At 39.5% G+C, this 15,922-nt stretch overlaps 1 protein-coding gene across 3 annotated transcripts; it reads right to left on the reverse strand.

Moving 5' to 3' along the window:
• Positions 1-2,199: 2,199 nt before the first annotated feature.
• On the reverse strand, positions 2,200-15,887 carry snx16 (sorting nexin 16). 3 transcript variants are annotated; one of them, XM_034132644.1, is made up of 9 exons: positions 15,739-15,887; positions 13,750-14,267; positions 13,298-13,384; positions 9,858-10,006; positions 9,655-9,724; positions 7,386-7,522; positions 7,031-7,159; positions 6,005-6,042; positions 2,200-4,938 (listed from the first exon to the last, which is right to left on the reverse strand). In XM_034132644.1, the coding sequence occupies exons 2-8, from the start codon at positions 14,125-14,127 to the stop codon at positions 6,024-6,026; spliced, it is 969 nt and encodes a 322-aa protein (XP_033988535.1). In that variant the 5' UTR covers positions 14,128-14,267; positions 15,739-15,887; the 3' UTR covers positions 2,200-4,938; positions 6,005-6,023. The 3 variants fall into 3 exon arrangements, with proteins under 3 accessions (XP_033988535.1, XP_033988534.1, XP_033988536.1); XM_034132645.1 differs by having other exon boundaries at positions 4,816-4,938; positions 6,000-6,042; XM_034132643.1 differs by lacking the exon at positions 6,005-6,042.
• Between the last annotated feature and the right edge of the window lie 35 nt (positions 15,888-15,922).

Consider the following 15,922-nt stretch of genomic DNA (forward strand, 5'->3'; position numbering starts at 1 on the left):
TAACACTTTTGGATACTGCATGATAATAAAACTGATATCAAGTGTATCAAGTCACTTGATTAATATTAGTTCCAAACTGGTAAACAACTTATTAAGCGTTTATGACTTTTTGTTAAATCTTACTCTTTACGACACAAAAGGTGTGGCATACGATTTGATGTGTTCATGAAATGGCAAATTGCAGGGCTGGTGTTAAAGTGAGAAATCTAAGTTTGTGTAAATCCAATTTTCCCATTTCTACCTTATTGGACAAAGAGCCTTCACCCATTCATTACATTTTTTTAACATTAAAATGTATCTAATTTACAATATAAGTCAAAGTCTTAATATTTTAAGAAAAATATCTACCTGCCCTATACAGAAGTGTCATTAGCCTACCGATTGGGTAGTATGCCCTTCAGATATATGACTAAGAACAATGATTGGGGGCATATGTCTCTGGATGAGACAACGTTAAGTGAAGTGGATGTGCGCCGCTGGGCTGGCACCAGGAAGCAAAGAATTTGCTACTGCAGTGTGGGAAAATGGCAAAACCCCGCACAAAATCTGCTAAATGCAACAGTGTCTTTGTAGGAGGTAGGGAATCTAAAGGGAGAACAGATGATAACGCATGTACAGCAGAGGCCAAGTCATCATTAGATATGGCTTTTTACCATCTAACTACTTTTCTGGCAAAAACAACCTGTGCATGGGGGCCATTTCATGCTGAGAGACTTCACAGATGAATCTTCTCCGAGTGTCGTTACTTGTGGCTAGCCATATTGCAAAAGAACATTGCCATGAACTGTTAGTAGAAGCCAATGACACAGGTTCATCTGTCAGCACTGTTTCTTCTTCTTCTCTCTTTGCTGCAGATTTTGCTCAATGGCTGTAATACTTGGGTCAGAAAAGTCTTTCCTGAATGCCAGTCACACTGCGTCATACACTAAGAAATGTTGGCTAGCTAAAACATGTTACCTGGTCTGTATTATGCTAGAGTTAATGGTCTGCAGAGGATGAGGGTGAGTTGAGAAGCACCACAGTCTGAGGAAGAAAAGCAATAGCTCCTCAGTAGATTGGTACCATTTATGTTTTAGGAGCTTTTAATCACGCGCCGCAAATCACTCCAGTCCTGTGGTGCGCAAATCACATGCCAGTTTGTTTCTAGTCTAGTCATTAGAGCTTTTGGAAAAAGGCCAGGGATGTTACCATGCCATGTAACTTTAGCCGGTTAGCTTTAACCCGCTGTGGATGCCAACAGTGGTCGTTTCTCTAATCAAAGAGAAGATACAGAAGTGATAAGCTCCACGGGAAACATGGTCTCGAACATTATGGGGGCCCACCTGTTTTTATAGCCTTCCCTGTGGTTGTCTGCTAGCCACATGTCTTCTCTCTCCCAAATGTCTTCCGCTTTGTACCTTTGACCTAGCATTCTGTTGGTGCTGGATCCATATCATAAACACTGATGAGAGTCACTGATGATTCCTCAAGATTTATGAGGTGCTTGGGGTAGCGGCATTTCTGAAGTTGTGCCAACTAAAACAGTACAGTTCTGTAGCTTCATCTGTACATACATTAACAGTTTTCTCTGAAGATAAGTCCGCTGTGAGTGATATGGTATCAGGATCAGAGAAATGTGGTCTTAAGGAGGGGCAGGGGAGGAATTTGTAGCTGCAATGGAACATGGTCATTGTAAAACATTATGATGTGCTTGTGGAATTAAATAAAACAATTCTCATGAGCAGTCTGATTTCCACTGTTAAGCGATTTTTGAATCACGGGTCCAGAAAAACACATATTTTGCATTTACACCTCAAGGTTGGAGCAACGTACAGTATTCAACAGTATTTTGCTGTGAATCTGCAATAAATATAATAATTTTTCCATGTCCCATTACCTGAATTCTCCCCGAATTTCGTAGAAACCACCGAACATGGCCAAAAGCATAACATATTTTTTAGCTATAAAATAAATTTGGATTCTGCTTTCTTGGTCATCCATCATACATCTGAAAGGCAATAAAAACCAGAAGATCCAATGGAACTACCCGTGAAAAGCTAGACACCTTGTAAAATCATACCCCTGAATCATATAAGCTGTGCCATCGTGTTCTTCAAGTATTTACTGCTCAGGCAGAATAGCCCCCTCTCCAGGGAATCTATTAAAGTAGTATTTTTGGAGTTACAGTTGAAAATAAACTACATTAGTAAAGCAAGATTCTCATAAGTCATAAGAATTTATTACATTTCGAGAGCATCACACTTTTAAAATAGGACATACTGCAACTGTAAGCCCATATCATCTTAGCACTTATTCGAACGGACCCAATTTCACCCAAGCAAAAACTACTGATACCATCTCCTTTGACTTTAAATGTGAACAAGTATACATGTGAACTCAATAGATCATTCCACATTTAATTTAGTGAGTTAAACATTTATTTCTGATAAACATCTCTGCTATAGCATGGGCTACAATATCTAAAGTATTCATTTCAGACCAGATTTCTACGTGAATTGTTCCTTTAAATCCAGGACATTAATAGTGATACCAAAGTAGTGCAACTATGGGTGCATATGTGAACTTCATATTAATGAATGCAATATTACAAAACCATGTCTGTTCAGTCTATTCCAAACAACGACATACACGAGTGTCAATTAAAACATGATCTCCTTCAGAGGAACAACTTTAATTTCCTACCAACATCTCTTGTTTTACACAAACCTATTCAAACACATAAAAAGAAACATTAAGTGAAAGATGTTCAAGGCACTTAGAATTACACGTGAAGGGAATTAACCCGAACAAAACCCCATATACATAAATGACATATTAACACATAAGATCCAGTTGTGAATCGAGACAGATTCAGTGGTTGAAAAGGCACGTTTCCGTCGCAAACAAATGAAGGAGTAAAAAAAGCATATCCTAGCAAACATGAGGGGTTGCCATTCATCCATAAAGTGCATAATTTGACCTATTCACAGGCCTCGTTTCAGACCATTTTACAATAGCTGTAGTAATTATACACTTCATTAACTCAAACCCGCAGCTGGTCATTACACACTGCCACATGTGAAACCATTGCCCCTTCTCAAGTGTTCAATATGGCTTTTGAGTATGAGGTTTAATTCTGATAACACACACATCACAACCAGCCCTTCCTGAAAAGTAGTATAATGGTTCCTCATCCCATTTTCATTTTTGGCCTTGATCTCTAAAATCCGAGCCCGAGTTGTAAAAACGAATGTTTTTTGAACTCCTTTGTCTGTCAGGTCATAACCTGGATTTGTTTCAGGTAAATGAACACCACAAACGGGGCTTTCTTTCTGCATTCCTTGACTGAAGCAGAGGTTCATCCTAAAATAAATAGACGATCGTGTTCCTAAAAGGACAGTTCACCTAAACCACTCCTCCGGGTATCTTGCAATGTATATTTTTGTTTTTATCTGCAGAGATTTTGAGGTAGCTGGCCCTTTCTGCTTCTACCGAAATATAATGGAGGTCAGCTACTCCCGGATGTTAACCCCGGCAGGCGTTGTTAAGGCGTTATTATTTTAAAGATGGTGGTTCCACTAAAGACAGTCATACCTCTTGATTGACTGGATTTCTGTTTTTTATATGCAATTTTCCAATACTTTGAGCACCAAACAACCATCAGTTCACATAAACTGTATCAAGAAGATTGAAAAACCCTTTTCGTAAAATGGGTGAACTGATCCTTTTATATAGCTGCTTTACAATATCTAGTTAGACCTTGAGGAAACTGATACAATTCCAGGCTCAGTCTACACTTCCTTAACAGGTGCCAGAAGAGGTTAAGTGTTGTAAATATTATGGACTCTTTTTACATTAGCATAATCAATGTTGAAAACCAAACTGATGCATGATAGTGTACATTACTTAAAAAGCAACAATGGGCCACGTTTCCTTGGTTTCTCTCTCTCTCATTAGAGTACATTACATCTTTTGTAGTCTCTCGCAGGATTACACTTTATAAATAATCCACCATGGCACTAGAACATTAAGGGAATCTCTACTTTTAGATGCAAATCAGAAGTGAAAACAGTGAGGCTTCTCAAGGTCAGTCTATAGCCTCAATGAGAGTCAATGGCAGTACAAAGCAATGACATAATGTATTTGAATCAGAATCCATCCTCTGTGATACCCACCTGGTTACCAATGTGTATCCTGAGACTTCTCATTTATCCAGACTTTTTTTTATTCTGTAGCCACATGGGGGTGTTGTTTCTCTTATTTGAAGAGGGCCACTTGTCACAAGGAAGGAGCCATAAGGCAATGCACATTTGCAGAATCACGCGAGTAGATTCTACGATTGTCACAATTGTGAAAGTCTTCAAGTTATCTTCTTTTTTTTTGGCCAAGAAGCCAAACTTTGGCTTTGTGACCACAGGATCCGATTGATCCAATTGGACTGACGCAGTTCATGGTTCAAAAGTGAACAAGGAGTACTAAGAGTCCCCATTGAAAGCAGCCATGTAGTTCCAGATAAAGTTTATATTTTGTACAATTTGCACAAGCTCTTCGGAATGAAGTCATGTGTATGGGAAGATAGAATGACCCGTAGGTGGAATTATAATTGAAGCTGAACCAGCTGTTGTATATACAAATGTTTCCCTTTCAAACATATACACAGATAAAGGCTGTGCCAGATCCAGCACTAAGAATAGAAGGTAAAACAGAGCCTTCAATCTGGAAGGGGAAATTGGTTTGTGGGAAGAAAAACACAAAAAAGGGTGTGGAATAGCTCTAAAACATTAGAAAGGTGGAGTGTTCTGGAGGAGGAGATGAGTGAAAAAAGAGAACCTGGGTTTTTGTTATTGTTCCAGCTTCTGGTGGTAAAGCTGAGTGACTTGGATGATCGGAGGGGATGTGCTGAGTGACGGCCCACACCAACACGCAGACGATCGCACCGGCTCGACCTCACACCTGCCACTAGAGAGAGGGAAATCACAGGAGAGGAAATCAATCAGCGTTTGACTCGAATCAAAATAAACTGATTGTAAGAAGTGAAAACTGAGAGAACCAAAGAGGAAATGTACAGCAGAGGAGAGCTGTTAATGTAGCCCGACTTGTGGGCCATCCTTGTGGGAGAAGACTAATACTGTAGGGACATTATTTATGCTACAAAAACACTAGTAAGGATCTGTTACATGTCCAATGAAAACACAGCAGACAGATTTTGCTTCTGACTCTCCGATCCCACAATTCAAATTATTATTTAAGATCCAAATCTAGGTCTTTATTGTCATATAAAACAAAGTTTGTTGAGAATAAATACTAACCGACACTGTTTTGTCAAGATTGATATGATCTTACATGACTTCTGCATGTCAAAACCAAAAGATGTAAGGAGGAAGCAAGAAGACCTGGAGTCCCACAACCCACAGTTCCCAGGGACTGACATCACCACGTGAAAGAGAGGCGCTAACAGCATGTATTAGTAACATAGGATGCAAGGGAGCAGCCACAAGGTTTACACAGCATAGAACACTGCAGAACAATAAATACACACCACGTTGGGAGCTAATCATTTTCAGGACAATCAATTCAAAAAGTAAAAATGTTACTTTCTCCAATTTAAGATTGTATTTTGTGGCCTGAAACCCTATCCTTTTAATCTCTGGAGTTGAAAAAACTATCTTTTAAGTTTGTGTCAATTACGCCACTATAGTTTTGCTGATTTGCACTGAAAGTGAACTGACCCCAACCTTAATAAACATCCTGTCTGCAAGCACATAAAAGATGGGTTTGTATTTTTTTCAAGTAAAACCTAATACGATACTCAAATGTCATAATGTACTGCCAATATGGACAGCACATATAGCATGTGAGCATTGTAAAGCAACACGTGAAAATAATAGGAACCTGTGCTTTAATATCCTCATAGCACAAAACAGGACAGATCCATTACATAACAGTGGGATGCATGTTACTGCGAAGAAGGAGACGGAGAGAAGGTATGTAGTGGAAGCCTGCTGAGCTATTTGAAATACCTCACATGTTATGAGGCTCTGTTTTCAGATAGGGGCGGCACTGCTGTGAAATGTGAGGGCAAAGAAAAACACAAAAAGGGAAAGGGAAAAATCAAATGAACAGTTGATGAAAATGATTATCCGTTTACAGACTTCCATGAAATTGATTGAAGGACAAATAAGATAATCATGTGACCACTCAGTGATGAAGGCTGTCATTTGACCCTGAAACTCCTTTAATTAAAACTCAGGGTTATTAATTCCTTTACATTACCCAACATTATATCCAGCAAATAGGATAAAATTCTGAAAATGAACACTGATATCTTGCCCCAATGTGGATATGCAGATGCTAATCTATTGACTGTACTGTCAGTGGGTAATAAAAAGACATAGATAAAATATAGAATAAACTTGATGATGTCTCTGTACTGTCTGAAGTAATTTTTTCTGGTAAGGACAAATAAATCAATGCAGTGCAAAAAAAGAGTCTAGAAGCTGGGGAGAACTGATTAATCAAAGGAAATTAAATTAGTTTTAGCAGTTTATTTTTGGGTTGTTTTACTTATTTGAATACTTTTCCAACCATAATATGCAAGAAACAATCTCTTCCTATGTAATTTGATTGATAAAGAACAGACCCTCCATCTGTCTCACATTAGGTACTTCCAGTTTTTAATTGTGACAAATCCCTTTACTTCCCTAAAAGGCAACTGTCTAATGGAAGAGTGGAGTTTCATTAGAAGCAGCAAGAAAAACAAGTGGAATTCCCCAGAAAATAATTAACAAACATTAGTGAAAGATCAGTGCATTTGTAAAGCGTAGGAAATAATAAACCTGAAACCTAACGCTGTTACGCAGAAAACAAAGTGAAAGCTTTTCCAAAACAGCTATATTTGTTGGGTCAAAAGGCATGAATGAGCCTTGAAACTATTGATGTACTGTAGCCTTCCGACCTCCTAACCTTTCCCTTGCCGTCTGAACTGCTTCCTGTTGTTGCTTTTTGAAGTGTGTTTGGTTTCTTTATTTGTGTGGTGTTTGCGTTTTTTTACCCCGAGTCGTCAGGCACATCCTGATCCGCCTCTACAGCAGACGACTCCACATCTGGATCTGCGTCTGCGCTGCTCTCACTGCCCTGAGCTGACAGACCACACAGAGACCCTGGGCTCACACACTCACCACTGGGACAGACATACACACACACACACACACACACACAACCAGGTGGTTCTTATTGACTTGCATTAAATGCTATTTCGGAACATGTGTGGACCTCAATTAATACCGTCTGCTAAGACGAAACACATGCTGTGAACCAGATGTGACTTTCTTAACCTTCATTTGTTACATGTGTGTCCAACCCTTATTCCCATTGCATTTATTTATGTGTATGTGTTGTGCACTGACTTGACGTGCTTCTCCAGTAGCAGGATGGCTTGCTCCCTTTCATCCAGCCTCCTCTTCAGGGAGGCGATCTCCTTCTGTTTTTCCTGCAGCTCCTTCTGGAGACGGTAATTGCTTTCCTCCAGAGTCTCGCAGAACGCCTGGAAAAAGAAGCAGCGACAGAGAAAAAAAGTATTTAAATTATTTGCTGACGAGAATAAAAAGGGACAAACTCTGACAGACAGAGGAGAAGACAAGTTAAGAATTCTTGATACTGTACATTAATCTGAAGACATGCGTTAAAACTATTTATAAACAGATTTCAACATAAGTATTTAAGCGTTTGACTGAGATGTGCAGGTGAAATGAAGAGGGTTATTTTATTTGACAACTGAGTGATGTTTACGGCCTGATGTAATGAGAGTGAGCCCCTGCGCTCAAATTTAAGCTACTTTATTTTCTTGTAAAATGAAATACTGCGTATCAATTTAAATGCTAAAATACGGTGCACATGCGATACATGAGGTTTGGCAGTAACCTGAAAACGATACCACATTTTATCTTGAGCACAAATATTTGCATGCATACAAAATGGTCAGCACACAAAGAGTAAGAGACATTAAGTTCAAAACAATAACGGCAGCAGAAAGAACAGAAAATGAACAGATGCTTATAAAAATGTCATGGCAAACGTCTCCAGTTTTTTATTATCAGATGCATAAAAATGTAGGATCTGACTCAATCTAACAAGGCTGATTAAGTACTGTATATATAGAAAAAGATAATAAAATTGTACAATAAAAAACAATTTGAGCAAATAAGACATAAAATAAAAGCTACTATACTGGCATATATTTAGACATCAATAAAATACAAAATAAAGTTATTTATATTTGTGGTAATGACGTTATATTTATTATTTGTTTTATGGTAGACAGTCATGTCGTAATATGTATATTCGCGGCATTTACTATCTCCTAAAAATTGCTGTCTACATCACATTTATATTATATTTTAGTATATACAGTAAAAAATGATAAGGTGGTATAGTGAATCCGTGGTGCACAAGCAAAGTTTCAGAATATCCTGGAGTCCATATTATAATAACAATAATAAGTTTATTTATTGAACCTCCAATGCCTGCAGAGGAAGAGCCACTGTCTTGCAGCATTGCTCAGTGTGGTGTCTCTGAGCTTTAAGGGCACATTGGTGTTGAATACAGTAAGTAAACAGATATGTGTCCGTCTGGTCCAGGTCGGAGAGGTCCGTGTGGAGGGCGAGAGTGAAGGCGTCACTCTTACTGCCCTGTGTGCAAATTGTGTCCAGTGTTTCAGGAAAGAAGGAGCTGATGAGAGGAAAGAGATCGAAGCACTTCCTGATGCTGGAAGTAAGTGCTACAGCACTGCAGTTGTTTAGGACTTTTTTTAGGACAGGAAAACAGCAGTCTCCTTGAAACTTGGGCTGCCTTGAAGGGGTTAATCTTTTTAAAAGATCTGCACATATCTGCCATGGGAAGTTAGTCTCAAACCGGGCATAGAATGTCTTTGGTTAATCTTGGAGGGATGCAGACATTACCTCAGTCCTATAGGATTGGCACAGACTTCCTCGTTAACAAAGGGCTTTTGCAGTGAGTGTACAGAATAATAAATGAAACTCTACAGGAGCTCTCAGCACCTCAAAACACCAGACCGGTGCAACGTATTATGTTTCACACATAGCTACCTTTCTTTCTTCCCAAGCTTCCAAGTTAATGTGTTATTTTATTTGTCTGACAGCAAGGTGGAGTTATTGTAATCTCATATATAAATAATTATGACTATTACGCCTTAAATTCAAATAGGCGAAAATGCTAAATACTTGCCTGTGAGTATTTGCATCCAAACTATTTATACTGGCAGCGATGTGAACGTGTGACAGTTTAAATGTTTGTTCAATAAAAGGTTCAGAAATGAATGCAATGGCAGAGGACCAACTGCCAGGATACTTTTGACTCAGAGAAGAGAATATGTTCCTTTTCTGCAATATTTTTAAGACTATTATTAAGAACATATTAACATGCCGATTAATCCCACGTTAAAAAAGAACCAGCGTATATTAAGGTTTTAAGGTTTAAAAAAAAGCATTCTCTATACTTCCTGCATGGACCAAACTCATTCAGTTCTCAAGCTACTGTATTCATTATCAATCCCTAGCTTTTTTTAAATGCCAAGAATCTTTTTAAAAGGCCTTGAAGTAGCATGGATAGCAGCACAGACACACATTAGCACACATTCACATGTATTTGCACACTTACTCTGCTTTCCTCCAGACTATCAAAAGGCCCAGGTGGGTCATCCAGACACAGAAACTCTCTCACTGCCTGGCTGTCAAGAAGAACAGATAACAGAAATAAATACTTAAACAAAAAAAAGTAGGAGTTGTTGATTATTGGGCGACACAAAAACGCTGAATGATTCCATTTAAACATAAGAATTGCAGCGTGATCATGTGACATACGAGTTGGCAATGTCCTTGTGTGCAACCAGGTTTTGCAAAAAGGCCTGTAGTCCTAGCTGTCTGTCTTCCAGGAAGTCTGTGTCATAGTTGTCTTTGAACCACCGCTTGGGAGGCAGCGAGAGGCGGAAACCTGGAAACATATCCTTAAGCTAAAACAAAAACAAACAAAGAGAGAGGAATTAGTATCACATGATCTCTACAATATTGTTCCAGCAGGATAGTTTGAAAAATATTCAGTGTTTGAGACAATATAAGGTTATTGATATGCATTGACGTGACGCAGGGACAAGAGACGAAGAGAAATAGTACATGGAGCTTTTCTCTGTCGTAAAAACACTATTTATTTAGAATTACGAGCCTTGATCAAAGTAGTAAAGCAAGGCTGCTGTCCTCCTATCGTTATCCCTTATTAGAAAACCACATTGTAATAAAAATGTGCATATTGTCCCATGTAGTACAAGCTTAAAAGTCACAGGTTCTTCATTGAAATGTATGTATGCACCATGAACACTAAAGCAAATTCCTTGTGCAATAAACCTTATTCTTACTGGGATTTTTACAATTTTGATGGCTAAGAGGAAGTTGCTGGCAATGACCCTTTTAGATCTCATTCCAACAATGCTCTTACAATTATGTATAACAGAAATAGATCTGAAATGTGCATTTCAGTGTCTGACACAGAAGTAGGAGTAAACACATCATATACCAATAATTGGGGGTTTTCCATTTACTGTATATTGTTATGTAGGTTTTTGTGCATGTAAATGGTCTGCAAAGGCTTAAATCCCTCCAGAGGGATCGTCTCTCAAAACAAATATGAACTTAAAAAAATTGAGCATAATATGTCCTGTTTTAGAAAATACAGTAATTGTGAAGAAACAAGTGTCTGTACCTCTGGATCACCATTGAATGGCATTCTTTCCTCACAAACCCAAAGTCAGGGACAGAAATGTCCTCTAATGATAAAACTTGCTTGAGGTCAGTTTGCTCAACAAGAGGTGTGTAAAAGGTCTGTGTCTGATGAATAGCACATGCCTACTTGTTTTCACATTAGTAGCCTGAGCCATGTATGAAGAGTAACGCAATGTTGGGCCGGGTTCAAACTACTAACCAAGCAATGTTTTGTGCCAGGCGCACAGTTTGGGAGCGGTGATGCATGTCGAAAACCTGATCAAGTTTCAAGTTTGTATGATTTCAGATTAACGCAGTGGTTCCCAACCTGGGGGGCGCGGCGCTATTGCAGGGGTGTCGCGTGAAGCTTGGGAAGAAGTTGTAAACAAACATTGTTTGCTTGTAAAATCTATAAAAATGGACACATTGTTAACACAACCGGCAGTTAAAAGAAAAGTGGACACGCCCACGACAAGCCTTTCAGCTATAATGCCCACATCCACAAAGTATGATGATGAGGCATACATCTCCCTTGACATCTAACGTGGTCGGTGGGGAGATCTCTCTCTCTCTCTCTCTGTGTGTGGGGGGGCAGCTCGCTCACAGAATCGCTGCAGCACCGTGCACACAGAGATCTGCCGGTGGAGAACAGATCAAGTAGGCTACTTGAGTAAAAGTAATATGCTGCAGGGTAGCTTGTGAATGTATTCCAGGTGTAACTAAAGTCTGATTTAAGAGTTGATTATATTTCACATAATTAATCCAAATCTGTAAAGTAACTAAAGGTATTAAATACATGTAGTGGAGTAAAAGTACACCATTTACCTCTGCACTGACTGTAGTGGAGCAGAATTACAAAGAAATACTTAAAGGTGGGGTAGGTACATTTGAGAAACCGGCTCGAGAGATACACTTTTTGTTATATTCCATGGAATGCTCTTAACATCCCGATAGCAATGAATATCTTGGTGCTTTGACAAAAAAAAATCCATAACAAAATGTCATCTGTGGAAGCCATAGTACTGTAAAAAGCACGACCAATCATTTTAGCCGGCCCAGCTAAAATGACTGGATGGCCGACCTGCCTGTCAGCCTTCCATCTGTGCACAAAATTATCTCGTGCCCTCATTGGTCATGTGCACGTTTGTGTGTGTTGGAGGAGGGGCTCTGTAAGGAAGTGGCAGATTTTTTCCGGCTGTGTATTTTTCAAATTCTAGCGCACTCGAGCTGGTTTCTCCAAAATTACCTACCCCACCTTTAAGTACCTCAAAATAAGTACAGTACTTGAGTAAATCTACTTAGTTACTACCACCACTGCAGGTATGTCATGTGTGTTAGCAGCTCATAATCCACATTATACATAAAATAAATCAATGTTAATTCTGTTTCAAATTTGTTTATTTTATCCTTTAAAAAGTAACAAAAATAACCTATAAAAATAATGTTAAAGTACGGGATTGATAAGCAGTATTTGTAATTGTTTCAATTAGGCCTCATTATTTCACAGTAGCACAGGATCATCTGCCAATACAAGCACTTTTGTTTTGTTGTTCAATCCATAATAAAAATAAAAAATTCTAGTTGGATCTTTGTGTCTTGTTATTATTAGCAGAGAAAATGTAATGTTTGTACAACTATATACAAGTAATTCTACCAATCTTGGTGGGAACCGGGTTGGGGGGGCTCGAAAATATTTCCAATTACCCAATGGGGGCCTGACTGAAAGAGGTTGGGAACCACTGGATTAACGCATGATTTTCCTCAATTACATGTGCGTGTTTGGCAATGTACGCAGAAGGCAAGTCCTCTTAAATTACATTGAGTACTTTTTGCAGCGCTTCTAGATTAATACACATAGAAATATCATCCAAATGTTTATGTGACACACTGACATTTCCAGACACTTAAACGTAGCCTCTACAGTTACGGTACACGCACGGCATAAGGCCATCAAGCACAGCATAATCGTTACAGCTGCCTCTATGGAAAAGCCACAGGAATGGAGGAAAGGATGTCCACACACCCCTCTCTACCCTCACTCTCCACTTGTTGGATGTAGGGTGTTCCCCTTGTTGAAAACATTCTTGCCTGGGGTTACTGTTTATGAATCAGTCAATTGTGCTTTTCTGTAATCAATATTTTACGGGCTTACAAAGATCATATAATGCTTTTTTGTTACAGCTTTCCACCCATTATCTTCTCTTGTTGTAGATAATTTTCCTTCACAAAGTATCACATGGCTCTTCCCTTTTGTAATCTGTGACCAAACTGTCCTTTCCGAAACCACGAGAGACCTGCTCCCCTAGTTGGCTCTGGCCTGTTGGCTATTTGGGAACAGAAGCCTTCTTTGTGAAGCTCTGATTAGTTCCACAGTGCAACTCAAAAACAAAAGAAGACATGCTGAAAGCAATACTTTAATGGGTAAAAAACTGTGTCTGCAAAAAGAACAAAATTAAGCTTCAGATAGGCTTGATTTGGGAGAGGTCATACTTTCCACATAGACGTGCAATTGGTGCAAACATATGTAAATAAAACACACCCAAACATACCTTGTCGTTGAGTCTGGAGAAGTCTGTGTACCTTCGAAAGACAACCCAGCTCTCATCTGTAGTCTTTCTTACCAGAACTTTAAAGACCTGCAGCAAAGAAAAAAAGTCTTGTTTATGACTGCAAAAGTATAGAGTTCTTGCATTTTGCTAAGCGCATGTAGATTCTTTGTTTCAAATTAATAATGTGTGTTGAGTAAATGTTGACATTACACTTTTTATCTTTTGTATGCATCATTCTGTGTGCTTGTCCTCAATGAGCATGTGTAAGCCTTTTGCTCATGTGTTTATCCTGCCACTGGAAACTTAAACAAACTGATCAAATGTGCTGCCAATCTAAAAATCCTTATAGGCTTAAAAAAAACGTAGCATTTTAACGTAGCTGGAGAGTTGTGCGACAAATATAAATAATCAAAAAGGCTGTCTTGATGCAAGCTTGTTTTCTGGTTTCATACCGTGAATTTAGCCCTCTCCTCCATGACCTCATACCCCAGTAAAGTGGGGGTAATAGGCCTGTCCTCGTCTAGCTGACTTTGAGCAGGATCTGATATGGAGCGGGGACAGCTGGAGTACTCTATGGAGGGCTCCAGAGTGCCGTTCACCCTGGCCCGCGTGACAGGGCTCTGGGAGGGTGGTGGTGTCCTGCTCCGGCTGCCGCAGCGTGAGTGGCGCTGGGAACCTAACAATCCACATTCTCTTTCGTTGTTCTCCCCGGCCAAGCTGTTTGAGACGCTGCCCAGAGACGAAGCTCGCTGTGGTCGTCTCAGCTTTCCGTTAACTCCTGACAAGGCTCTGCCCATCGGCACAGGTACAGGTACAAAGGGTGATGCCATCCTTCTGAGCTGCGTGCTCCTGCCCCGCCACAGCAGTAGTCAACAAGGTTCTTCACACTGACCTTGCTTTGCTCCGTTGCCGCTGTGTGAGGAAGTGCAGCAGCCCTCGCCCTGAGAAGCTGATGAAGACTCTGAGCACCCTGCACAACAAAGAAAGGAATCATTCGGTATGTTCATTGCATTTATCATGATCAAAATGAACTTCCCTTAACACAGCCTGCATAAATGGGAAACTCTGATTCCCTTTAATCCCAATATTAAAGAAAGGATCTGTCAGCCAACATCATCATGAAATAAGGGTACCAGACTGTGAGGGCAGATGAATTATTGACATGTCATTTATCATTTATGGGTTTGTGCATTATGTGTCAAATTCACGACGGAAAAACCCTGTGAAGATCTGTAGGTAAACAGTCTTTCAGATCATCTTGTCAATTGAATAGCTTTTATGCATTTGTTCCATTAGAAGCCTGACCACTCCCACCTGCAATGCTGCAAAAAGGATGGAGTCAGTAGCTTTGGTTTGAGATAAAGAAAGAGGAACCTGCGTGTTGGTTTTCGTGCAAGAGCAGGCCTGGAATAGATTTCTGATCTTACTGAGAGGCTGTCAGTTACCTGTCAAATGATTTAGCATAAATTCCGCATCAGTGGAGCTGTTAAAAGCCAGCCCTGTGTCTCTGGATGAGTATAAATTATAAAAAAACACAAACACAATATTACACATGTCATAGGTGTTAATAATGCCAAAATAAAAATGTCATTGTCATATCGTGGCTGGAGAACAAAAGGAAGACACATATGGAAACTATGAATATATAATTAAAAGACTGAATGGTAAAAGGAGTTAACAACAGAATTAAAAAGGTTACATTTATTGCTCATGCTGCTTACTCAGTCTTGACTGCAGCTATTAAAAAAAACACATGACGACAGAGCTTGGACTAGGGCCAGCATGACAACAAAACGTTGGCTATCTGATATCTTACTTTAACTATACTTTTAAGCTGCTGTTGATGTAGGTAGCGTTTGGGAGGGAACGTTAGCAAGCAAGCAAGCTAACTAAACGACGACTAATGACGTCCTGAAAACTACGAACTCCGTCACCAAAATGTTGTAATGTAACGCTAGTATTTGTATAACAGCGCTGCTTCTCGGTTAACATGAGGCACAACGTGTAGCCAAAATGGTCAATATTACCGTTAAGCTCTGTAATGTAGTAAATACTGAAAAAAATCACAACTTAAGTCACGTCAACAGCTGCTGCTAACGCTAGCAGCCCTACTAACCTTAACGGTTGCTTGCGATTCACACCCGCAAAAAGTGAATGCTAACACACATTGTGTTTAAAACTAAAGCTTTAAAACGCTGAATTATAATAAACTCATGTCTTATCTAGAAGCAATTCACAATAGTCGGTTGAAAGTCTTCTTTAATTTTGTTTCAGGTATGTTGACACGCTAAATAGACATCTTTTTGGACGTCGTTTGGTGTGTCCTCCACACCATTGAGAGAACCTGGGATATAAGGCTATCATTGCCTTCACGTTAGCTAGTAAGCTAGGACAGCCTATGTGCACAAAGCTGACGCATGATGACACCGGCTTTAGCTTACCGTAGGAGGCCAGTATCCGTCCCCTTCAGAAAGTAAGGTTATTATATACATAAAGCCTGATGTCTTGATATCCTGTTGCTGTTAATCCTCTGCAATACCTCCTCTCCTGTCTTCCTCATGTTTACTCGTCTGGATTCTGACCAAGACAGGTACAGTGCTTTAAGATAGCCACTGGAGGGCGCTG

The sequence above is a fragment of the Trematomus bernacchii genome, unplaced genomic scaffold (assembly GCF_902827165.1).
Source record: "Trematomus bernacchii unplaced genomic scaffold, fTreBer1.1, whole genome shotgun sequence".
NCBI lineage: Eukaryota > Metazoa > Chordata > Actinopteri > Perciformes > Nototheniidae > Trematomus > Trematomus bernacchii.